This window comes from Phalacrocorax carbo, chromosome 17, assembly GCF_963921805.1.
Source record: "Phalacrocorax carbo chromosome 17, bPhaCar2.1, whole genome shotgun sequence".
In the NCBI taxonomy this organism is placed as follows: domain Eukaryota; kingdom Metazoa; phylum Chordata; class Aves; order Suliformes; family Phalacrocoracidae; genus Phalacrocorax; species Phalacrocorax carbo.
In genome coordinates, this window is record NC_087529.1 from 1,173,335 (window position 1) to 1,198,923 (window position 25,589).

The 25,589-nt window shown below is 41.2% G+C and overlaps 1 protein-coding gene and 1 long non-coding RNA gene across 3 annotated transcripts; both read left to right on the top strand.

Moving 5' to 3' along the window:
* Window positions 1-4: 4 nt before the first annotated feature.
* Window positions 5-25,444, top strand: YWHAE (tyrosine 3-monooxygenase/tryptophan 5-monooxygenase activation protein epsilon). Of its 2 annotated transcripts, none has more exons than XM_064467780.1 (6): window positions 5-201; window positions 12,682-12,881; window positions 18,473-18,579; window positions 19,405-19,611; window positions 20,400-20,536; window positions 22,943-22,965. In XM_064467780.1, the coding sequence occupies exons 1-6, from the start codon at window positions 138-140 to the stop codon at window positions 22,948-22,950; spliced, it is 723 nt and encodes a 240-aa protein (XP_064323850.1). In that variant the 5' UTR covers window positions 5-137; the 3' UTR covers window positions 22,951-22,965. The 2 variants fall into 2 exon arrangements, with proteins under 2 accessions (XP_064323850.1, XP_064323849.1); XM_064467779.1 differs by lacking the exon at window positions 22,943-22,965 and adding an exon at window positions 24,527-25,444 and having other exon boundaries at window positions 6-201.
* On the top strand, window positions 4,291-12,644 carry LOC135316073 (uncharacterized). The gene is made up of 3 exons (XR_010375520.1): window positions 4,291-5,847; window positions 7,160-7,269; window positions 7,478-12,644. It is a non-coding gene; the product is annotated as an uncharacterized LOC135316073 (long non-coding RNA).
* Window positions 25,445-25,589: the final 145 nt, after the last annotated feature.

The following is a 25,589-nucleotide window of genomic DNA, read 5'->3' on the forward strand; positions in this document are numbered from 1 at the left end:
AGTGCCCGGATGCAGCGGGAGGCGGTACTGCCGCCATATTTGCCCGGAGAGCAGCGAGCTGGTAGCCGTTGAGCCCCCCAGTCCCATCGGCTTCCATCCACCCCGTGCAGTCCCCGACGCCGCCCCGCCTGCAGGACATGGACGATCGGGAGGACCTCGTCTATCAGGCCAAGTTGGCTGAGCAGGCCGAGCGCTACGATGGTGAGCGCTGGCTAGGAAGGCCGTGCAAGGCCAAGGGGAGAGGGAGGGAGCGGCCACAAAATGGCGGCTGGGCGGGGGAGGGGGGGCAGGGGCGGAGGAGGGGGGCTCAGACAAAATGGCGACTGGGAGCGCCCCAAGGGGCCGGTGGGGCTGGGGCTGGGGGGCCTGAACGAGTGGGTGTCTTGGGCCTGGGCGGGGCCCGGTTCGGGGGGCGGTGGCGGCAGAAGCCGGGAATAAAATGGCGGCCGCGAAGGGCGAGTCCCGGGGGGCGCGGGGGAGCCGCCCCCGCCTCGGGGGGCCCGACAAAGAGACCCTGCTAGCCGTTCTCGTACCGCGGGCTGGCGCGGCTCGAGGTGGCTCTGTTCGGGCAGGGCTCCGCTCCCCTTCGCGCCGGGCCCGGCGGAGCTCGGCAGTGTGGGGCTGAGGTCGGCTCGCCGCAGACAACGCCCAGTGCCGTGCTCTCCGGAAGGTGGGTGCCCGGCTCTCGGCCCCCCGGGGGGCGACGCTGGGGAGAGGCTTGCTCGGCGTACTGGGTCCCGAGGGAGGGGGCTAGCGCTCTTCTTTCTCTTCCTTTGCTTTCGATTGGAGATACTGCTGCCCCTGGCAAACCAGAGAGAGCGAGCTCTCACCCTGGAGGGATTGAGTGTGTGATACTTCATTACCTGAAGAAAATGCATATGCTTTCATTATGTGGTAGAAATTATTACAGATCGTTTTACTTTTCCAGCATCGTCTTTTCATCCTTTTTGCACTGTAAGTTTGTGCGCTGTGCCTGATTGTTTAATATCTGGGGGAAAAGTGGTAGAGGGGAGGAACTGGCAACCCTGGTTGGTGTTTCTTGCCCCCAAAACGTCTGTCTTGCAACTGTTTCTTTAGACATGTTTCCCTTGCATATAACAGAAAGGGCCTCTAATTTTCTTCATGGTGTTACTCTTCTGGGACTGTTACTTTTGTCACAAGACCTTACGTTTGTTCATTTAAAGTGAAATAAATACCCTTGTGTGTAAATAAAAAAAAGTGATTGTTGTTACACCTCATTTAGAGGTAGGAAAACACTCAAAATACTTCTGTTCTTAATTTTGATAGGCAACAATACCAAGTTCTTGCCAAACAACATGTTTTTACTGAGTTGTGCTTAGAAGGCTTCTGATAGCACTACTGCAAAACATCTGAAAAATGCATGTTTTGGGGAGGAAAATAGAAACTACAACAAAAAAGGAAGGCCAAAAAAAGACACCCTTCTGTGACTATTCCAGTAGGGAAATGCAGTAGAACTAAGAACCCTACTAAATGAGAGGAGTCAAACAGTCTCCACAATAACTGTAAGGACTTAGAGAAAGAAATGTCCCCCAAAAAACTAGATACTGGGGTACAAATTAATTGACTTGGGCGGAGGGAAGCATGTAATTCCATATTTCACAGTAAGTGTGCAACTTCTGCTGGGGGTTTTGGTTTTTTGAACTCCTTGTTGCCTACTCTGAAGGGTGTGGGATGGGAAAATGCATTGCCTTCTCCCTGACCCCCAGAATCAATTCCAGCAGCATTTCTGGAGTTGGTTTGGTGAGCAGGGAGGAAAGGGTTCTCCCCCTGGTATGGATCAGTCAGTGCAACCCAAAGTGTTGTGTTTGGTTTGAGTGGAGACCCAAGCTGGATGCTTGGCCAGCATCCTGGAGGATTCATCATCTTTGGGAGATTTTGAGGCATGACTGTCTTCCTAGTGTTTCCTGAAGTCAGTGGTAAATTAGTTTTTTAGAAAGTAATAAGACTACCCCCTCATAGAGATCTGAAATGCAAAATAATTAGACTTCCTCTCAACTAATGGAAATTGATCAGTAGGGATTGCCTTTGTGTAGCATTTCCCTCAGAGGACTTTCTGTTCTACCAGCATGGTAGATGTTTGCAAAACAAGCTGGCTAGATCAAAATGTAAGAGACTTCCTATGGTATATCACTTCTAAATGGTAATGAGGCTGTTATCATTTAGGAGGGAACACTAAACTTAAGTTGTCATGTTTAAATCAATGCTGTGATCTGTTTTAGCTTTCCAAAGTTTGTTAGAATCAAGTTGGGTAAACATTTAAGGTTCACCGTCTAATTCTGCAAGCTGTTCTAAGTGCATCTTCATGTATCTCATGTCCCTGGCCTGGAAGAATATGTACTGTACATACTGTTTTACCATCTAATTCTGTATTCTTGCTCAGCTGAAACAATTAAAAATTATTGGCATAATTTGTTCTTGCTTCTATGAAATGCTGCAGTTCTGCCAAGATTACAGCTGAGACTGCTAAGTCTGTGAACAAAATTGTTTAGGAAGCAGTATGGTGGAAGTGTAAGTTGTTATTAATTTTGCTTTTCAGTTTGAGATACACGATCATAAGGTCATAGTTATTAATTGGCACATATAAAGTGATGTGATGGTAAGTACTGTCTATAAATACATGGAATACAGATCTCTTGTGTCTTTGAATATGAGTGTGAAATGACAACTTTGTATTTAATGTTAGGTTAGCATTAAGTTCTGTCCCACCTTCCTTCTTGACACTTGGAAAGAGTGGTGTTGTGGTGGGTTGGTTTTCATGCATGGTTCATGGCATTTATAGCAGCACTTACAGTGGGTGTCTTACTGTAGCTTCTTTGGTGTTACTTACCTGACCCACTTATGGAAGTTACAAAGTCTTGCAAGCTGTACTTGTGAATTGTTGGAAATCTAGGCCTCTATCTCTGCTGTCTTCAGTATATTGGCCCAGATTAAGGGGACAACTTTCTAGGTACTTCTGCAGTGTAAGTAGCACTTAAGCCCTGATCTCTAGAGATATTAAGAGATTTGGGTGTCTGACTATCTTCAGATCTGCTTAGGCATGTAATGACAAATCACAAAATGCCAGGAAGCTTATTTGAAATACAGGAAGCTTTGTGAGAAATTTCACTTACTGCTGTTTCTTCAAAGACTATTATAAATGGAATAATATATTACTATAAGTTGTCTTCTTATTTTAAATGGAGTAAGTAACACTGTGAAATTACCTTATTAATATTTGAGTTCTTTGTATCAAGAGAATGTGTGTATCTGCATTCCTGTAGACTGCTGCTGAGTGTAGAAACCAATTCTTCGTTGTGGAAGATGGGTAACATCTTCTCCTTTAATAAGGTGAGAAACATGCTATGACACAAGGTGGACTGTAAGCAGATACTAAAGCTCTAAACAGCAGTTCTGTACTACAGGTCTTGAAGTATATGACTTCAAATTCACATATGGTATAATTTAGGTGAGGTGAAATAGGCAGGGATCTCTTTCCTCCAGAACCAGATAATGGGTCAGGGTAGAGGTAGGAAGAAAAAAAACTATTTGACAGCTCTCCTGACTCCTAATACAGCAAGCTAACAGCTGACTTCTGTGTTTTTACAAAATGTCTTTATTCTGAAGGCAGTAAGGTGTGCAGCAGTTTTGAATTTGTTTTAGAAAAAATTCCTATAGTAACAGGTCTTGAACAGACAGCTTAATGAAGAATCAGTCAATAAACAGTCGCAAATTGCATATTAATTTCAGTTTGCAGAGGACCTGTCTCTTTCAAGCAAATGTCAAGCATGCTTAAGTGTGGTGTGTGGTTTTTTAACTTCTCCCCACATTAATCGTTAGTACGTAACACCTGTCTGTCAAAGGTCTGACTGTTCTGGTGATGTGGGGTATGACTGCTTTCTTTGTCTCTGAATTGGGTAGATGTGAAGGGGCTAAAAGGCAGAAAAATCTCAGCACATCCCTAAGAGTTGCAGGAGGTAGGTAGAGTATGGGCAAGATGATGTTGGAGAAATCAGATTGGGGTTTTAGTGATAATTGTTTACATATGGGGTGATAAAAATTAACTTCTCATAATGAAGAGTTGTTTGAGAGAGGGCTTTTTTCTATGCCTTCCTGAACCTCCTGAGGTACCAAGAGCAACCAAAGGAGACAAACCTCTACAGTTAGATAGTTTGGCTCTCTGCAAGGAGTTCAGAAGCCGAGTTGGTGTCCATTGGGTTACATCAGTGCTTGTATTAGGTTACCTCAGTCAAGCAGAGAAATGTATGAGACTTGGTTTTTAGATTTGCCTATGTTCGCTTTCAAACTAAAATTTTTGTTAATGAATACTGGAGAAACCCTCTTTTATTTAGAAAAACATACGTTCACAGCTTGAAGAGGTGATAGTGATGACTTAGCATTCATGTTCTTGTTGCAAGAAAGATTTGTCATAGTTCAGAGGGTTGATTATGCAGAAAATAGCCCTGTTGCTTGGATAATTTGGCCTTAACCCATCTATTTCTCCAAGTGCATGAAAGTACGCTTTGTAGAACTGTATATTGCACAGTCATGCAATCCAATGTTGCCTACACCAGCTGTCATAAGCATTATACAAGGAATAGCAGTATAACCTGCTGCTTTCTCCACAAAATTGTAGTCTAACCCACTGTGCAGGATGGATATTCTTTGGTGTTTTCCGCCCCACTCTGCCTGTTGGTTGTCTTAATTTGTGGGAATATAGTTGTTAGGTTCTTGTGTTTACTTGTATAAAACTCATACATCATGGTAAGTGTGGCATGCTCTAGATAGGGAGCTTAAGATAGGATTATCAATTTTTAGTACCTCAGTAGTTGTACCCTGCTTTTAATTGCCTGTAATGATCTACTTGGAGCGCTTCAAGCACATGAAGACCTTTGAAGAAAAATGGCAAAAATTTATATCATGTGTAAAGGTAAATGTTACGTTCATCTTATGCTTTTCGAAACTAAAGGTGCAGTGCCTCAAAGTGGGGTGAGCTAATCTGACAATTCACTGTTGAAAGAGGGATGTCCTCTCTTCCCTGGCTTTTGCTCATGTTTACTTGGATTCTAGTCTGGTTAGGGCCAGTTCAGTTCTCTAAATTATAAGTAAGACTTTTTTTTTTTCCCTTGAGTAGTTGTTTTCTGAGCTGGTGACCAGAATCAGCCAGCTGAGAGGTCAAAGAAGTGTTGAGCTGCCATGATGGAATTGATAGGGGTAGAGGGGAAAGCCACTACCCACCTCCCTGCAAGCTGCTGGACTGGTTTAGGCATCTCTTAAGTCTTACTTGCCAAATGCAAGATTTCTTAAGAGAACAGAAAACCTAATGCAGGCAATGTAGTAGTGTGTTAGGAAGAGGAGTTCCTAATGGATGAAAAGAGGAGCCCTACCTTTTGGCTTGAATTTGGAGCTACTCATTGCAATGAATAGCATGGCACCCACTGATGCCAGGTGGAGGCCTGCAGTTCTAGGGAAAATGCAGTCTATGGGCTTTAATCTTCACAGTTTTGCTCATCACTTAATGAAGAAAATAGGCTTGCCCCTATTTCTTCAGCTCTTTTTTGTCTTTGTGCGTGTTCTTAGCAGTTTGCTGCTACTGCTAAGTTAGTACTGGCTATTTGCTTCCATTTTTCTGGATCACTTAGTGTTAGCATGCTTCCCAGCACAGATCACTGTGATTGCACCGGTGATCTTTCTTGGTTCTGAACACTTGAGTCCTATATTCATACCCTGTTTCCTGTCTTTCAGCCAAGTGTTTATCCATGTGAGGACTTTCCTTCCTATCCCATGGCAGTTGAGTTCCTTAAAGAACCCTGGGTGAGGGACCTTGTCAAATGCCTTTGGGAAATCCAGGTAGACTATATCAATCATGTCTTCCTTGTCCGTATGCTTGACTCATTCAAAGCATCACAGTAGATTTGTGAGGCATCACTTACGTTTACAGAAGGCCATGCTCTGCAATATATTGTTTATGCATATACACACTCATTCAGGTTTTCTATGTAATTCTTGTTAACTTGACCCCTTGTGAGTGTTAGGTTAATGGGTATGTAGTTCCTCTTGAGTGTCTGCTGGAACCCTTCTTAAAAATTGACATAGTGTTAGTTACTTTGTTTGCTGCTGCTACTGAAGTCTGAACTGAGAGGTTATACACAACAGTTGAGGATGAGACACATTGAGTTCTTCTGACTCATTACTGATCATCTTTTGTTCATTCCAAGAACGAACAAGTACAAGACTTGTGCTTGTACCCAGTCTTCTCTGAATACTGGTTATGGTGCATGATCTTCTATGGGGAACACGTGTAGGAAGGCTTGGGTTTTTTTCTGCTGTACCCTTCACATCGTGCTGGATGCAGTTTTCATCTCCTGAAATAGATACTGAGCAGCAGTGGCTTAAAAGCTTGAAGATCTTGTTCTGCTTTGTTTGCCTTGGATAAGGGGAGTAGAAAGGATTAAACTTAAAACACAATTTCAGTTTTCTGGAGCACTGTGCTTCTACTACTATTCGCTTTCCTAGTATTTAAGAAAGCCACCTTCTTGGGTTTTCCTAAGGTTCATTTTGATTTAAGCCTTTGGTATGATGACCATCAAGTCACGTCCATCCTGCCTTTACTTAGCAAGCTCTTTTTCTGTTATTATTTAAACAAGCTTTCTCACTTAAGTAGTTCCTGTTTCGGAAGTTAAGCACATCACTAAGAGGTTTTATAGCTCTTGTTTTCCCTGTGTTAATGTTGAACCGGTGCGCTGTGGCAAGGGTTAGTTACTTCAGCAGTGAGGTTGAAGTAGATTCTCTGTACTCTTGAAAATTAGGAGTGCCCTGTTGTACACTCTATAACTAGATGCTTCATAAAACAAAATCAGACATTGTAGCATTGTGCTTAGTGTGAGATGTAAGCACTATACGATATCTGAGCTAGAGGTTGCAAACACTGTAGTCTTGCCCCAGCAGGTTCTCTTTAGTGTATCAGCCCTTGTTTAGGCCCAGTGGTTTCTGTTACAAGCACAAACTTTGACAGAACTGTCAGATACTGATGTTTGATATATGGTGCTACCTCTTTGGTATGGTCTACTGTTTCTTAAGTTTTGTATCCTATATTGGGAAGGTTTTTGGTCTTTCTCCTAAATATGCTGTACATCACCTGTTTCCATATTTCCTTACACAGGGATGTTCCAGTTCCCCCAGTTGCTTGGATTTCTAGAGTTTGAGAAGCAACAAATGCTTAAAGTTTTTCATCTTTATCTGGTAAAGAGGCATTCATTATTTTGTGACCTAGTAAGTTTCATTATCAGCTGTGCCCTTTGTACAAATTTGGTGGGTTGGCTTATAGTAGATGGTTATCAAACGTGTTTCTCAAGGCTTGTAAACTTCCCCATTATTTTTTGAGCTTACAGTAAGGCATAATCTTTGTCTTTCATATTAAAACAAAAAAAACACCCCAATCCCAAGCCATGTACCAGCCTGTTTTTAAAATCTTTTGTAGGTAGCACTCAGTTTAGTGGCAACCACTGTCCAAATCCTTTGTGTCTTACAAGCTGTGCATGTGTTCCCCCACTGGTACTCTGCAGTGGCTGGAGGTGAGCAATGTTTCCAATGAGGAACCAAGCGTTTTAATCATAGGAGTAGAATGCAGGAACTTAATAACGCCCATGCCATTTTTTAGCTTTGTAGTATCTTAAGCAGTTGTTTTGGGTCTTGGTTAAATGCCTTTTTTCTGTAAGCATGTACAAACCCGATCAGACTAAATGTCTACTTATTGTGATATTTCTTAAAACAACTAACAGCCAAGGCCTGGGGAAGGATATAAATCTAAGGCAAGCATGTCATTCTCCAGAAGATTACCCTATCCTTCCCCATTTTACCCTTTTGGGATTTCCCTCTCTGATGGTGGCATGATCTGGCAGTAGCACTATAAGGTGACAGCCAGAGTCAACTGAAATGCTGGAACTTAACCACTTAAACTACAATGTCTGTCTTTGAGTCTGCATAACACTACTTTTTCCATAATGCAGTGTAAGCATCTCCAGATTGTGTATGCAATGAGTTGTCATTACTGCAGTAAACATTCTTACTGAGATGTGCTCTCAGACTTGTATTTTGTCTTGAATGGTTGACCACCTTGTGGAATCTTCCAGATAGGTAAAGCTGCACTTAAAATATAAAATATTTGTTCTGTTGGTGGGCATATATGGCTTTATTTTTGTTTAGAATTAGTTTTCTATTGGAGAAGATACAGAAATGCTGTCCTGCTTCTCTGTTGCCTGAGTTCTTAAGATTATTCATCAGACTTAAACTTTGAGGGCTGGATTGTGGCTTTACCATGGAAGACCAAGGTATATGCATATTATTTTGTCTTGTTGAAATACCAGCCCAGATTTCTGTATTGTAAGTAAAAATGGGCTAGTTAATAAACTAGAAACCTTTTTCTCCAACAGCTTTTTGGGTAGGCTGATAAATCTTCTCTTTGGGTAAAACACTTGTTTATGGGTGGGATTATAATCTGTGGTTGTGTATTTAACTAGTATCAGGATTAAGATTTTGAAAGGACCTTTCAGTTCCCTTCATCAGTGTATCAAGAGAGGCCATGTATAGTAGGAAGAGTTGGTGAAGCTTATGGGTTTTGTTCTTCAGCACAAAAGAAGAAAGCCTTGGGTGCTCCCTGTCACTGTCTAGCATCTTATTCTTGATGACTATTACTTGGCAAAATGTCTGTTTGGCTTATTAATGCACGGTTGTAAAAGTCTTGGGATGACAAGGCCTGTTTTTCTGATAGCCATTCTGTGCACTTGACTGTGTTCTTTTGGCCACCATTGTTTCTGTGGTTATGGTGGTTCTACAAGATGTGAGTTAATGACCTGCTTTGCAGAAGACTGAAGAGGTGCAACAGGGCTAATGTGTACTGACAGAGGCTGTGCTTCTTGTAGGAGTAGGACTTGGTCTCAACTATGCCCCTGTAAAGCTATTGCTCAGTTTAAATTTGGTTTGTCCTCCCAGTGCGCAGAGGTTGGACCTCTGTTTCCAGGGCTTGTACATGCTTAGGCTAGCCATGGATAAAATCCTGCAGAAGCTAAGCAATTGATGAAATTTGTAATGATATGTTTGAGTGCTCTGAGAATCAGACACTCATTTACAGGGAACAGTGAGTCTTGTGTATAGTTTTTTCTTTTAAATTTCCATGTTAGACAATCCACTTCTAGGGAACAGATTGTGAAGGAAACCTGTAGTACAGTTGGTAAAACTTGCCCATTTTTTCTTTCCTAGTTGTTGCAATTTCCTGATACAGGCTGGAAGATCTTGGAAACTGTTACTAATGGGTTTCTCACCTCTACACTCTGGAGTAATTATTGCATGTGTACCACTGTTTATTATGAGATAGGTGTGAATAGTTATTTTACTTGGTATAGAAGCAGGATTTCTGTAGCAGTGTTATAGTACATCCCTTGGTATGACTAAAATGTTCTGTAGTTAGTCCCAATTAGTAAAGCACAGAAGAATATAAACTCTGTTTTAAAGAAAAGCTAGATGTTCTGTGATCTGTGCACTACTGTATGACTGCTAGAGACTATTGGTAGGGTGCACAAGGTTGCAAGTGTAATTGAACAAGACATGGTGTACTTCAGAAACCTGCCAGTTCCAGAGAAGGTATTCTGTTACTCGGTTTCTTCTGGCCTTCATAACTTCAGAGAGGATCAGACAGGACAAAGTTAGTGTGGTCTTGGGTAGTTAAGCTTGCCACATATCTAAAACAACGCATGTTTGATTAAAGCATAATGGTCATACTGGGTCAGACCAGAGATCTTCAGAGTGATGGTGGAGGCCTGGGAACAAGTGTCATAGATGAATAGCAAGGCATGACTGCCTCCTCCATTTTCTACACTTTAAATTATTTATATTTACATAAATGGTATCTCTGCAGCTCATGAATGTACACAACTAATAGTTGAAAGGAGAGCTGTGCATTCAAAAATACAGGTTAATTTCTTAAACTGGGGATGTAGTGCAGTTTCAATGACTCCTCTTATCTGAGGGCAGTTAAATAGTAGGCTTAAAGACAAGCCCCATGTTGTTTGCAGGAGCTTGGCAAGGGTACCCAAGTAGCAGAGACTGCAAGTCTTGATTCCCATTTGTCATCTTTGTTCACAAAAATTAACACTCTGGGCATGTTATTGTCATAGTTTAACCCCAGCTGGCAACTAAGCCCCACACAGCTGCCTGCTCACTCCTCCCCAGCAGGATGCAGGAGAGAATTGGAGGGTAAAAGTGAGAAAATATGTGGGCTGGTATAAAGACAGTTTAACAGGTAAAGCAAAAGCTGCAAAGGAAGCAAAGCAAAACAAGGGATTCATTCACTCCTTCCCATTGGCAGGCAGGTGTTCAGCCATCTCCAGGAAAGCAGGGCTCCATCATGTGTAATGGTGACTTGGTAAGACAAACACCATCACTCTGAATGTCTCTCCTCTTCCTCCTCCTTCCCCCACTCTATATGCTGAGCATAACATCATACGGTGTGAAATATCCCTTGGGTCAGTTGGGGTCAGCTGTCCTGGCCGTGTCCCCTCCCAACTCCTTGTGCACCCCCAGCCTGCTTGCTGGTGGGGTGAGAAGCAGCAAAGGCCTTGAGTCTGTGTAAGGGCTGCTTAGCAGTAGCAAAAACATCTCTGTCAGCACTGTTCTCAGCACACATCCAAAGCATGCCCCATAGTAGCTACTGTGGAGAAAATTAACTCTCTCCCAGCCAAAACCAGCAGACTTATCTTGTGTGTAGCTCTGCTGTTTTAAGAAATTTAAAAATGAGATGACTTAACATGCATAACTTAAAAAAATTACAGCTTTGAAGTAAATTTTTTGTACAGATGGTAGAGTCGTCTTTCAGGAAATAAGTCATAGTGCTTGCATTATTTAAGTTGCATATTGTAACTGTATCATACTGCCTTTAACTTAGATAACTTAAATTACAAGACTGCATGCTTATGTTAATCTTTATGTATGGAGTGGTTTTAGGGCAACTCTTGAAGTCATCAGCAAAAACAGTTCACCATTTTTGTAATAGTAGGGTGGTGTGTTGTAAAAGTTTTATCAAATCCTTGGTGGATTTTTTGTTACTTTGTGATTTGGAGAAGCAAAATATGCTGGGAGAGGTAGGGATTTTTTCAGCTTCTGGTAAGAGTAGAGCCACTATAAAACTTTGCCCTAGACACGTGGAGACATGTCAGAGACTGATAACATTGTTCCTGCCAGGGAAAAAGATTGGGCCTACAATTTCCATTGCTGAAATAGCTTGTGTCTGTTAAGATTGAGAGTATGGCACCCAAGGAAAAAACTGACCGTTAAGCTTTATTAGTTTCCCATGGCTCATGCTGCCATGACACAGCAGAACATAAGGAGGTAAAATGATGGGGGAGGGATGAGTGGGTATCCTAGCTAAAACTGACAGTATGCAAGGTAAACAGGCCGCAGAACAGTAAAGCATCATATTACGTGAGGCATAGCCTAATTGCCTCATCGTGCTCTTGGCAGAAGCTAAATATGTTGGAATCAATCTTTAGTGTCTTTTCCAGCCTAAATGAATCTGTGTCATTCTAGTGTCCCTCTGCCTGGCAGATATAACTATAAAACTGTTTTTCTGTTGAGTAGATGGGATAGTTGGGGCTTAGTCTCATTTGTTAATGGTCTTGTTTTCTGCCTGGGATTCCCACCAGTTCTAGAAGGTGGAAGGTAAATGATGAATGAACTGAAGCACCGTGTGGCAGGACAAAACCTATGATTCCTGAATGTCTTGTACTAGGCTCTCAATGTATAGTTAACATTTTAGCTTTTATTTTTCCAATATGTCACAAGTGTTCATAGTGTGGTTAGGTAATGAAAGGATATTAACTTCCCGTAAGTAGTTCAGGCTTTTGCTTCCACTTGAGTATAGGAAACCTATATTTAGTAATATTTTTTAACCTCAGGTTTAGAAGCCTTTTGCAAAAGATTTAAACACTTATATTTTGTGTATTACTTTTCAGTGTAAATAGCTGCTTGGCATGGGTGGATATGGTTGCTCTGGTTATCCTCAGGATGACTTTTTTGTTACTTTTCCAAACACCTAATTTTTCTTCTGGTCATTTCTTCTTAGAACTTTGACTTGCTTCCCGAATAACAGTACTCATACTTTTCTACATCTATTCAAATCTGAATTTTAATTTTTGGTTAATTACCATGTTGTACTGTATTCCAGTTGACAAATCAGTGGAGCATTGTAATTCTTCAGTGTATCCTTACTGTGCTGAAAGCTAGCTTACAAAAGCTCATGCTTTTCTCCCTATTCACTGTCTTTTCTGGAGCACTTTGAAGAACATTCATTCCTGTAGGATTGTACTGATAACTGTTATCCACTGTGAAGAACATGTTTGCTGCTAATGCCAAATCCTCTTTGTCTGTCTCTTAAAAATACCGAAATGCAAAACAATATCTTCAAAGAATTTTTTTGATCCTTCTCAAATGCATGTAAAAGAACAACAGGTACTTCCTTTGTGTACGTGCTCATTGATTTGTTTGGAACACTCGGTATAAACGTGAGGAATAACTGTGTGTGGAAGGAGGAGGGAGCCTGTTTCCATAAGCTATTGTTAGCATGTAACCTCTGTTGAATGGCTTGAAAGACACTTCAGCTATGAGAATAATTGTTTGACCTTTTCCTCCTAGAAATGGTTGAATCAATGAAGAAAGTGGCTGGAATGGACGTGGAGTTGACAGTGGAAGAAAGAAACCTGCTTTCTGTTGCATATAAAAATGTGATTGGAGCCAGAAGAGCTTCCTGGAGAATAATCAGCAGCATTGAACAGAAAGAAGAAAACAAAGGTGGCGAAGATAAATTAAAAATGATTCGGGAATATCGGCAAATGGTAAGATGTAGTTGGTGTTGTGGCATAATGCTATTTAGTTATGGTCTGGTTTTGTTACCCTTGCCATAAACCGCCCTTATATTCTAGATTGTCTGCAGTGTGGTGAGCTGTCATAAGGTGACAGTCTTGAAAGGATGAAGTTTGCTCCTTGTCTGGAGAATAAATATACTTGATGAAGGGGAGAGGTTGGGTGCCTTTGTGTAAACACTTAAAGGGCAGTAGACTTGAAGGAGGAAGGAAGGGCTTTTCCTTCAGTGCATCTACATATCTGATAAGTATTTGAATGGTGATGGCAATTTGTTTCTTCCCTGTTTACTCAAAGTGTGAGTCCGCACATGCTCAGGAGGATTTACTCTTTTCCCTCCAACCTGACTTACCCCAAGCAACTCTTTCTGGAAAATTAACCATGTCAAAGGAGGTGTTTAGCTGTTAAGCTTCTATTTGATAAGAGTTGCTTTGGCTTATACAGACCTTGACGCCTGGTGGCTCTGTCCTACAGAGTTCAAAATATTAACACTGTTGGTTGAAATACCGATAGGAAGGGATCTTCAGTGTTGTTCTTGGCATAAAGACAGGCAGTGTAAGCCGAATGGCCACTTTCTTTGACTCCTTTACCTTGTATTTTATCACTGTGATAGTTGCATTTCATGTACGTTGGCCTTGTTTTGTTACTTTTTCCCCCGATGAAAACTTGGCAGGAGTTGCTGTAAACTAAGTGCTTGGCAGTTGAGGGGTAGTGAAGAATAGTTGCCTAGTTAGTCTTGCACAATTGAAGTGGCAGACCTATTACTAGCTCAGCTCTGCCTGCATTGAAATGAGTGCTGAGATACTATGGCTTCTCTGACAGCATCTAGTTCTTAAAATATAGGTGATTTTTTTTGTTGTCCCTAAGCTTGTCAGTTACACTGATAGCAGTTAAAGCAATCAATTTGAGATAAAGCACGCCATGTTCCTGGGGATGGGGTATGTTAAGATGTCATGGTCATCTCAACTGTGAAACTTGCATGTGTAATAACCTCTAGGGCCTTGCTGTTTTCTCCCTCTCTTGAGAGGGGGAGAAACTGATGCACATAACTTCGTGCTGAGTCTAGTCAGTCTGTGCAACTTTACCTAAAATGGAGAACTTGGAGCAAGCTTTGACTCTCGTCCGTAAGGGCTAATGAAACCTTCAGCTATTAGAACAGTGAGTTGTTGTTACACCACCACCACCCCAAGTGATGGTTTAGCTTGGAGCAGGCATGCTCCTTTACTATTTAAATCCCACACACTTCTGCAGAGACTTAATCTGTTATTTTGAGGACAAGTGCCTCCACATGGTTCGGATCTTCACTTCCAGAGAAGCAGTGGATACTATTATATCACCTGGCACTGATTCATATACCACCAATGGCAATGATGTTGGCTTGAGAATCTTTTCTCAGGAATGGCTCTGAACTACTTTCTGTTGACTCACAGGGTTTCTGTTGCTTCATGGAATTGTTGAAGTTGTGGGTTTCTAATTTTATGCTGGCATGCTGATGGGATGAGGCTCTGCCAGTTACATAGAGTCCCAAATACCATTTCTTGATGGGTGTCTAAAATCTTTCTAACAGAACATGTAAAATAAGACAATAGCTATCTGATGACTGTTTAAATTTGTCTTGCTCTGTGTGCTTCCAGTTCTTTTGCACATCATCTTGTGGGTGGTTACTGTCTTCTGCCAAAGATCCTTTAATAGTGAAAAGACTTTTTCTTGTTTTTGGAAGGACTGTAAAAAAAAAAAGGCATTCTGCACCTCTCTTTGTAAAGAGAGCAAGTACCATGCAGAGGAGACTGGTGTGCAAGAAATAAATGTTATGTGGTCCTTGAGGTATCTGTCGAGAGAGGCCACATGAAGTGTAGTGCCATGCCAACAATATCCCTAGCTGTTAAGTCCTTAAAGGGAATAGCGATCAAAGTTGCTTTATGTGGAAGAGTGCTGTGGAGAACTGTAATGTAGTTCCATACTGGAGAAAGACCAGGTGTGTCTATTCAACTCTAGCCTTAGTTTTCCAGGAGGCTTCTATGTATTACATGTAGCTGAAGACCAAGTCCTGTTTGTAACTGCTGGGAGAACTTACTCAGAGTTAGCATCTGCTATAAGGAGAGTGTAAATGGGTTTGGCAAGGTGGCATGGGAGCAGTAAGGGCCTGAAGAACAAATTGCAAAAGTCTGGGTGGTGCTTCTCACTGTTGCTGCTAGAACAGTAGCACAGCTGCCCTGTTGTGCTCTGTGCTTCTCCGAGCAGATACGGTCAGTACAGACTCAGCAGAGTTCTGGTTATTATGCTACCTTGTCAACAAATAATGGTAGTGTTTTTTAGAGTAAGTTCAGTGTTGTTGGGAGACCCTTCCCAGGCTTGAAAGGCTCTGAAGAATAAAAAACCCAAAGTGCTTGTCTGGGGACCGACAGGCCAAGTTTAAAGCACTGGGAAGTGGGAGAGAACCAGCATCTGTAGAAAAACATCTTATGTCACCTACCACCAGAGCCAGGTGTGACCTTGCTCAGCTGTAGAGTGCTGCTTGAGTTGAAATCGAAGGTGTAGTTAGTGTGAAAGTAATTATTTGATGGTTTTGGTCTACATCGGTATTTATTATAACTTAGCACGTGGCTCTTAATGTTTGGAGTTTGAGCTACTAACCAGTGTGACTTTGGGCAGGACTCGAGGGATGACGGTGGTGTCAGAATAGGGCCGGGCTGGTTTTGTCTGAGGCATACAGTAGGCAACACCTGAGAGATGACAGAATGCCAGGCTGTGCCTTTACTCAAGCCACTTAAGCGTAGCAAAACACATACATAGCCGTGGGGGAAAATGCCACTTACCCACTTCCTATGTAGTCAGGCTGCTTTTCTGGGTCCTGTGGCCATTTGGATGCATAAAAGTGGAGCCTCTGGCTTTCTCATCTGACTGCATCTCTGTAGATGAGAACACACTGAAGCTTGTGCCCTTCATCTTTGAGAGGATGAAGTGGTGTATGTCTGCACATAATACAGTTCACTTCCTTAGAGTAAGACCAAATCCCTTCCCTAACAGCATAGTATAAGTATTCACCTTCCTTTTACTGGTCTGTATTTGTGACATGAGAATATGTGTTTCTAGTGCCCTGACTTACAACCTGGGTTGTATTCTGGGGAGCTGCAGGGCTCTCTTCTCCCCTGCTTCTTAGGCTATGAATTGGCATAAATGTGGGTGGTCTGTCTGTCTGTTTTGGCAGGGAGGTAGATTACTGCCTTTAGCAACTGTTTCCTACTGTTCTAGTTTCATGTTGCATCTCAGTTGTGAGGTGCAGCTATTTTGGGGGCTACGTATTAAAACAGGTCAAAGAACTAGTACAGGCTACCCTTCCTCTGGTTGCTTCTAATAGGTTTCCTTATTTAGATCACCAGGTGGTTTACAAGCTTTTGTATCTGCAGAGCTAAGAACACAGTCTGGAATCTGATTAAGCCAGCACTACCACTAAAATAGAGAGAGGCAGGGTGGATTGTGGGGCTTTTACATACCCTTGGGGGTGAACAGTCTTCCCTTGCTGGCCAGACCCTGTAGTACCATGTGTTACATTTGGAGCTAGCATGATCCTAAACCTGCCTTTTCCAAATGCTCTGGACAGCTTAGTGTGAGCACTTGTGCTGGTTTGCTGCTTTGCAGAGCTCATAGAGCCACTGTCTAGAAAAGATCTTTTAGGGTTTTGTTGTGGGTTTTACTTTTTTTGTATTGTTCTTGCTCAGCTCCGTTTGTATTAAACCTTTTTAAACTAAGCTTGGTCAGGGCATTTACATTGCCCTGGACAGCAGCTGATCTAACTTGTGTGACTGATCTGTTAAGCAAAGCTGAAAAAGGTCTGTCTGAGATGAAATAGAAGTTTGTACATGTGTGGTTATTTAACAAAAGAGGATTAGAAACTGATTTAATTCTTTGCAGTTTTGCTGAAGATCTCTCTGCAAAAGAAGTCATTGAAAAAGAGGATCAAGAGGAAAGAAGTTTGCAGGAACTGACTGCTGGCCAAAGGTTTTATAGCTTTTGTAGCCCAAGAATATATGAAGTAGATTCTTCTCAAGTGACCATATTCCAGCAACTTCCTTAAGCATTTGTCACATAACTCTAAGTAGAACATCTAACTCTTCCTCTGAATGTTAGGGCATTCTGCCATTGTGTATGAAGTTTGCCATAGATTAATTTCTCTGAAGGAATGTCTGCAAGTCTGTTAAATCACTTCTTGCAAATTGGTATGTGTATATATGTGCCAGTTTAACACTTACTTTGGATCTATAACTTTTAACAGCTTTTGAGGATAGATGCTGTGGTTACACACCCTAATAGTTTGGGAGCTATATGGCGATAAAAATATTACATGGCAAGGAAAGTGCTTAAAGAAAGAAGGAAAGAAAACTGCATGGGTGGGAGGATAGGAAGGGGTAGTAGACTGGGTGAAGCTGTTCTTGTGAGCAAAGACATGCAGTCACTGGTAATTCCTTGTAACTAATGTTTGTGCCTTTGAAAACCTCTACTTTACAGTACATAAAAGTAGATTGAGCCAGAGTTGTCTTCAGCTGTAGCAATGAAAGTTACTGTGAAATCATGAAGGAGCAGCATTAGGTTATTGTCTGCATTTGACCGACCACTCCTACTAGGAATATCGGGATGCTCAGGCCAAGTCTGGTTTTGGCAATGTTGATGTCAAAAGACAGTTTTTAGCTTTTTTCTTTTGGATGTGCTTAGTTTCTTTGCTTTCAGGTGTGGAACTTCCTGTGGTAAAACCTAACCTCATAGACCTTGCTTTACATTCTGAATTAGAAAAAATTCTGATGGTGGTGTGACCATGTTTTCAACCTTGGCTGTTAAACTTCAATACCTGTTTTTAAATAAAGCTTTATATTGGTTTTCTTTAGCCGCAGATGTCACTGTTAGTGTTGATGACTTCTGCTTTTTCTCTGAGCTGCTGCGCTTTATTTTTTTTTTTGCCTGCTTCTGAAGTTTGTGCCTTCTGGAGTTTTCCTCTTTGGTCTGACTTCGTTTGTGTGGCGCACATTTATTCTGTTCTGACACTCCCTGATTTTTGTCTTTGAACTTTTCTGTTAGAGCTTTGCCTCCCAAGTACTCACCAGAAACTTGTTATGAAGGTTCCATTTAACTCTGGGGTGGAATGGAGTTTAACTGATAAGTATTAATAACCTTCAAGTTGTTCCCTTCACCATTGCCGCTTTTAGGGCAGTTTTGAGGATCAAAAATTTAAGGAATTAGGAGTTGCGCAAGCCTTGCAGTAAGGAAGTATATCCTGAGACAGACTTAATGCAGCTGTCTAGCAAGATGTCTTCCAGGGAATTTATAATTCTGTTATTCAGTTATGCGTTTCATTGTACATCAGTCCTTGCCATTTCTGTGTGCCAACTAATAATGCAGAACTGTGTTGCTTAATGCACATGTGGAACAACTGAATTTTTTGTTTGTTCTTCTGTCCTCCCCCTCCTTGGATTTTTGTGATACTGCCTGTTTGATAGTTTGGGTATTTTTGAAATAGCTCTTAGCCTTATGTGCTAACCTTGCCTTCTCTTTTTGTTTGGGTTTTTTTAAATAGGTTGAGACTGAACTGAAGTTAATCTGTTGTGACATTCTGGATGTACTGGACAAACACCTCATTCCGGCAGCTAACACTGGCGAGTCCAAGGTTTTCTATTACAAAATGTAAGTATTTTGTAAGGCAAGGAGCTCTTATTGTCTCTGAACTAGAGACAGCAATAAAGTAGCTGCATGTGTGTGTTCTGTCCACTCAACCACAGTAACCTCTAGAAAGAGGGCAGCTCAGTCATGCTAACCGATATCCCTTTTTGGCTACTTTTGAGGTGCTAGTGTCCTGATTGTGTTGTTTCAGATAGATGTCGTTTGGAGTAGGGTCATGAGAACTTAACATAAGCGGTTGTGAAGCTCTTAAATGTAAGAATCATTTTCTTGAGCTAATAATGTAGAGATCATATCCTAGCTACGCTGTTTTCTTGCATGAGCTGTACGCTTCTCATAAGGAGAAGAAAATTAGGTAGACAGATAACTGTAGTGTCAACCTCAAAATTGCATTATCAAGTGAAACTTGGCCTTGGAGTATGTTCTTGTTGTCCCTAGTTTGATGCATATTTTGTACTTTCTGAAGCATAGTTTAAATCTTGATGTGATCAGAGAGTGTTTTTCCCCTCTAGTTGGATTATCTCTATCCTTCAGATCAAAAACTTGTCAAGTTTAGATGAGATTCAGTTGCACAGAAATGGTTGGTTAATGAAGAAGGTAAAACTACGATTTCATGTACTACTGAAAGAAAATAAGTGAACCCATACTGTTTTTCCTGCCTGATGGTTTAAAATTCACTTAAGTACTAATGCACTGTTGTCTAGACAGTAATTCTGCAGCAGTGTGTGTGAATATATAAACATCAGCTTTGGAACTGAGCCATTTATTTAGTGGCTGGTGGGGTAACAATGACTACTGACTTCTTACTGTACATTCTGTTTCTGTTTTCAGGAAGGGGGACTACCATAGGTATCTGGCTGAGTTTGCCACAGGGAATGACAGGAAGGAGGCTGCAGAGAATAGCTTGGTGGCTTATAAAGCTGCTAGTGATATTGCAATGACAGAACTCCCGCCAACACATCCCATCCGCTTAGGACTTGCGCTCAACTTCTCTGTATTCTACTATGAAATTCTTAATTCTCCTGATCGTGCCTGCAGGTAGGTAGTGGCTGGGGAGATGGAGAAAGTTGATGTGAATACTAGACAAGCCAGAAGTGCTTGCTACTTGGGTAACTGCTTTTCCTCAACAGAAACTCTAGGCTGGCTTTTTTCCTGATCGTAGTTGATGACTTCTTCTGTTTGAGGTCAATTCATTGGAAAGTTTTTCAACTTTGCAATTTTGTCTGAATCCAGACCTGTTTGTTTATCTGGGAGTAGATCACGTGTGTGAAGCAGAATAACCATGGATTGATCGACTAACGGCAGCTTAACAGCTTGCCGTGTTAATTCTGTTAAAAGTGTGAGGTGATTTAACTTGCCTCTCTTGCTGTTGGCTATTACACAAGGTAAGAGAGGTCATGTTACTCATCTCTGAACCTGTATAGAATCACAGTAGCTCATCTGTCTGTAGGGGCTCACTCACGTGAGCATAAAAGTGAGGATTGAAGCAAATGTTGTCTTCTGTTCCTGTCGCTGCAGGTTATGTAAATATACTTACTTGTAAGCTTTTAGCAGACCTTGATCAGTTGTACTACAAGATGTAGAAATGTTCAGTAAAACCAGTATCTTTTTACTCAAGAATATTGTTCTGAAGCACACAAAGTGACTGGTTTTGAAGATGGGAGATATTTGGGTGAACATATAAACACCGTTAAAAAAATACCTTACGCAAGCTATGGATGTCGTGTAGCCAAACTAGAATGTAGGTGTTCTGAGGCACAGGTTTAACTTGTGTAATTCTGGATTCTGTTCAGCAATATGTTATCTGATTTATTCTGTGCTCACAGGTTGGCAAAAGCAGCTTTCGATGATGCTATTGCAGAACTGGATACACTGAGTGAAGAAAGCTATAAGGACTCTACGCTTATCATGCAGTTGTTACGTGATAATCTGACACTATGGACTTCAGACATGCAGGGTGATGGTAAGTAAACTCTGCTCTAAAATGCTGCTGTCCTCTCACCTCTGCCCAGAAAACAGCATGGAAATGTAGATTGGTTTGGTGTTCTACTTCTGTCTTTCCTAATAATTGACCTTCCTGAACTTCTGTCCTTTCTTAACACTGGGTAAGTTGACAGAGGTGACGCTAGCTTTTTTTGAGAAGCTTTTCAGCTCTCACTTCAAGGAAGGAAGTGTGGAATTAGTAACGTTGATATTTTTCTTTCCTTCTCCCCACCTGGCTGTTCAGGCATCTGATTATTTTAAAAGCAGTGACTTAATTTAATTCAGCTTTTCTTTCTTACGGCTTGCCATGTTCATCTATGGTTCTCATTCCAACCAGATCTGAATTGGCATTTTAGTGGAAGATTTACTGCCATCACACTAATCACCTCACCTCAGAGCACTTTCAGTATCTTTTACTCTTCTTATGAAGACTTGAGTACAAAGAGAAGAGCAAAAAGGAAAAGGGATTTTGTAAAATAGTTTGTTACGGGACGGATGGGCCATGACACACCCAACCTGATCAGGGAAATCTAATTTGCTATTTGAGATGTTTGAAATACTTCCAAAAACGCTTGGTTGTGACTCCTGAAGTGGGCTATTGCTGGAGCAAATACCAAATATATTCCCTGGCAGTACCAGAGTTTGGAATGTTGATTGCTTCTGTTTACTAACATCTGATAGTCATTTACATTTTTAAGTTTGTTTTTGGCACACTGAAGGGACTCTTCACACTCTTACACTTTTGCATACAATGCTAAGTATGAATTTACAATTGTTTCATTTTTGAGTTATGCCTTCAGTTTCACTGATTATTGGTAATGAATTAAACATTCTTCATGTAGAAAGATTTATACTTGTGCTTCCTTCTGCAAAAATTACGTGTTGGAGAGAAGTGGAAAGAGCTGACTTTCCTTTTAACTTGGAGAGGGGAAAAAGTCAGTCCTGTTTAAAGTATGTTAGGTACTAGAAATGCACAGAGGTTTGAAACGACATTGCTGCTTAACTTCAGGGTATCTTAATTTTTTTTGTAAGACATTACTTGAAGCGTGGTGGTAGCCATGCAGCATTACTTTGGAGTACTTTATTGGTGTAGTGTCCATTTGAAAGCAATTCTAGAATCTCTTCAACTTTTTACTGACTACCTGTTTCTGTGTAGGACTGATGGGTTTGTTTTCAAAGTATTGTTACTTGATAGCTTCTAGGTCTTTGCATAGATCAGGAGTATTGAATGTTGCAGGTCATCTTTTACCCCTATTTCATTGGGCTTTTGACAGAACTGGGAAAACTGAATGTGCAGGGTCTTGGCTCCTAGGCTACCCGACATCCTGGTGCTTAAGTCTCTTGCGAGGGACTGCACCTTGCTTTCAAAGATGTAAGATTACCTAATGGGGCGGAAGCGTATGTATGTATCCTGGATGAATCTGTAGAGGCTCTGCTCTAAATACTACAGGTATTGTAAGACGCCTGCCTTGCCATGGTTAGGCATTGGAAAAAGAAGTTTGTTCCTGATTCCCACAATTAAGATAAGACCTTTTATTTTTTCAATAGAGCCAAATATTGTGGTGCTCGGTGGGAACACTGTGGGAGCCAATCTGGTCAAGTAACAAGGCTGGGTTGCTGTTGTGAGATAGTAGCATTAGAACATCTTCCAAAAGCTATCTTTTATTTGCATGTGAGCTGACTAACCTCATGTATCTTGTATATCGTAGAAGTTCAACAAGATTGTTTACAGAGGCTCTTTATATTTCTTTTTGCATAATCTAGATTCAAATTTTTCATAATTAGCTCCATAGCACAGAAAAATAGATATTTTTGTTCTTCCTGAAGTATTTCATATTATCCTAGTTACTGTTTATGATGCGTGACAGAAAGATGATGATTACAAAATTTGAAATACTGCAAGATGACTAAAAATTGTGGTGCAGTTCTTCAGGTCCACAAAGAATATGGTGTTTATGCATGGTGCTTAGACATAGGTGCAAAGTTAAGTCTTCTCATTTCCTCATGCCATGCTAATCGCTGACTGAGTGCATTTGGAACTCTTGCTTCCAGAACTCTGTATTTCCAAAATGGGTAGAACCTTTGGAGATCGGTAAAAGTTAACAGTGTCACTACAAAAGTTCATCACAATTACCAGCTTCCTAAGGGGCGGGGGAGACTTGAAAAAGGCTTGTTCTTTTGCATTGAGCTTTCGCCTGTTTTGATTTCAGTTGTGTAGGTTGTGGGGAACGACTTTCTAAAATCAGGTGTTACTCAGCTGCTACACTTTTCCATCTCATTTACTATATCTTTTAACCATGTCATAGACGAGCTGTTTAGTTTATTTTCATGCTTGTAATGTCGTCTTCATATGATTCCTGTTCTCCCCTTCTTTCCTGCTGTATAGATTCCTAAAGGAAAGTCCAACTGTTCATTTCCTAAAAACTCTACTTTGTAAGTCTTTGTCATGGCTTAATGAACTCTTCAGTGTCAGTTTTCTTCTGATCACTAATCGTGCTTGCCTCTGTCACTCCCCTGCTGCTGATAAATTGCTTGTATCGTTGACTCCATTCCAGGGCTAAGCAATGTTCTACCAATTTGTGACCTGTTACCCCTACCTGGGTCCATTCGCTTGACTAAGATCCAGAGTAACTTACATGTCTGGGAATTGAGCTGCATACCTGAATGGACATTAAGAATATTTGGGCATGAAAAGTACTTTCACAATCGCCTGTTACAGGAGTATTTGCTTAAGTGTGTTGGCTAGAGCATGCTCAGATCTTCTTTTAATCATCTTCCTGGGTTAGGGCCTCTGCTCTGCTATCTTAAATTATCTGTTATGTAATTTTAAATGTAAACTTTGAAAGTCAGATGTCTTGTGTTCCTTAGGCCACCTCTTCCAAAACCTACTTTGTATTGTACCTGGTGATAATTCTGAATCTGGACATGCTCTGAGCAGGCATTCTGTTATATGCTGAAAGTCATTGGTCTCGTTTGATTGGATTTTATTGCAAATAACTTTTTCAATGGGTAGCTTTTGTTCATTGCCCTTAAGAGAGTACCATCTTGCACGGTTAAGGATAATTGTAAAGAAAGCATTTTTCAGTGTCTCTTACCAATTAAGTTAAATCATGCATGTGTTACGGCACTAGCTAAAGTACATTGAACTCTTTCCTGGTGCAGTAGAAATCTGGCAAAGATGGGCAGAAGGCGTTGCACGCGTCTCACCCGGGGCAACCAAAGTACGGTTACTAAAAGAGTCTTGGTGGATAGAGTTCCATTTCACTGCATGTTGCAGCCTGGTTGAACAGGTCCAAACTGGCTGTTTTCTCAAGAGGAATTCATGTCCACAAAAAGTTTTCCTTTAACCTCAAGCCAAGGGTTTCTTGTTGTGTTGGACTTGAAGCAGGGATGTCTTTTCATACATCTTCTGGTACCTTTAATAATACATGCCATCAGTGTTGTTTTATAAAATTGATTGCAGTGTTGAGACTAGAGTGGACTTGGGCAGAAAAGTTCAGTTTCTAAAAACTGTTTTGGTCTCATTTCTGTAGCTAGTGAATGTGTCCATAGCGCTCTCTGGAGTAGAGATGAGATTTTGGGAAGGTATTCTCTCACTTCAGGATGTTGAACTACAGCCATTCTGATGACTCTTGTCTTGGCTGTTCATCTCTTGATCAACAAGAGGTCACGTGCACAGTCTCAGTTTTCAGAAACGGTGGTTTGCTGTTTGTCCTTAAGACAGAGTACGTCTTCTAATAGCCTGTGCCGCAGTTTTGTATGAAATGCGGTGAGGTGGTTTCGAGGCTTAATTTCCATGGAAATGCTTCACTGCAGAACTGGCTGCGTTATGCGTGTGTGTCATTGATGCCAGCGTGTGAGCGTGTGTGTGTGTGTACTTGCATGAAACTATTAATCTCTAGGTGCTTGTTAAGCCATTCTGCAGGTTTTTAAACGTTAATGTCTTCCTTGCTTTTAAACACTTTCGTAGGTGAAGAACAGAATAAAGAAGCGCTGCAGGATGTGGAAGATGAAAACCAGTGAGACACAAAGGCCAACAAGAGAACCCATCTCTGACCACCCTTCCCCTTCCCCACAAAAACCCTCAGTGTCACTCTGAGAACCACCAAATCTGACTTTTACATTGGGTCTCAGAATTTAGGTTCCTGCCCTGTTGGGTTTCTTTATTTTTATTTTTTTTACACAGTTTAAAAGTTCTTAAAGGCAAGAGTGAATTTCTGTGGATTTTACTGGTGCCAGCTTTTAGGTTCTTTAAGACACTAACAGGACTGCGTAAAGGCTCTTTCAGCATTACTGTATTGTCTCCCGCCTGATGTGGCGAGATTGCCATCAGAAGTGGATGTTACACCTGGAGGCTGTTAGACTTGTAGGGGAGGGATTTGTTACGGCAAGGCAGTGCGCATGTGGTGGCATTTTTCTTTTTTTATAACTGTTTAAACTGAATTTTATACCAATGTTTAAACTTAATTGGGTGTTAAGCTTGAAGTTACAGGTTGCATTGGGACATATATTGTAGTGGTTTTACTGTATAAAAACAAGTTTCCAAACTGCTGAAATGTTGCTGAAAATCATGGTGCTGGTAACAGTTCAACAATCCGTGGCTGCTCATTCTTGCCTATTCTTTACTTTTCCTCAAAGCAGGTTAGCATTGAAGGTGGCATTGATAAGCCTGCATGCGTGTTCAATATTTTTTTCTTTCTCCCTCCCCTTTCCCCATCTCCCTTCGCTCGCTCAACCTCTTTTGTTCAGTATGTGTAACTTGAAGCTAATTTGTACTACTGGATATCTGACTGGAGCCACAGATACAGAATCTGTATTGTTCTTACTGAAACACAGCATGGATTAACATTAAACTTAAATAAAACAAACCTAAATTAAAAATGCCAAACACTACTATGGCTTTCTTTTATATTTTAGTTATTTCAGCAAGAATAACTTTCCTTTGTTGCTTGTAATAGGAACATTTGGAGGGGAGAGAGAGAAGTAACAGCATTGTTCTTCAGACATGAGATACAGTAAGATCCCAGTGTTGC

Bases quoted from the DNA above. Each gene is read 5' to 3' on its own strand.
- YWHAE (XM_064467779.1), top strand. From the start codon at position 138: ATGGACGATCGGGAGGACCTCGTCTATCAGGCCAAGTTGGCTGAGCAG. The intron at 202-12,681 runs GTGAGCGCTGGC...TTTTCCTCCTAG, and splicing joins GCAGGCCGAGCGCTACGATG to AAATGGTTGAATCAATGAAG. The intron at 18,580-19,404 runs GTAAGTATTTTG...TTCTGTTTTCAG, and splicing joins AAGGTTTTCTATTACAAAAT to GAAGGGGGACTACCATAGGT.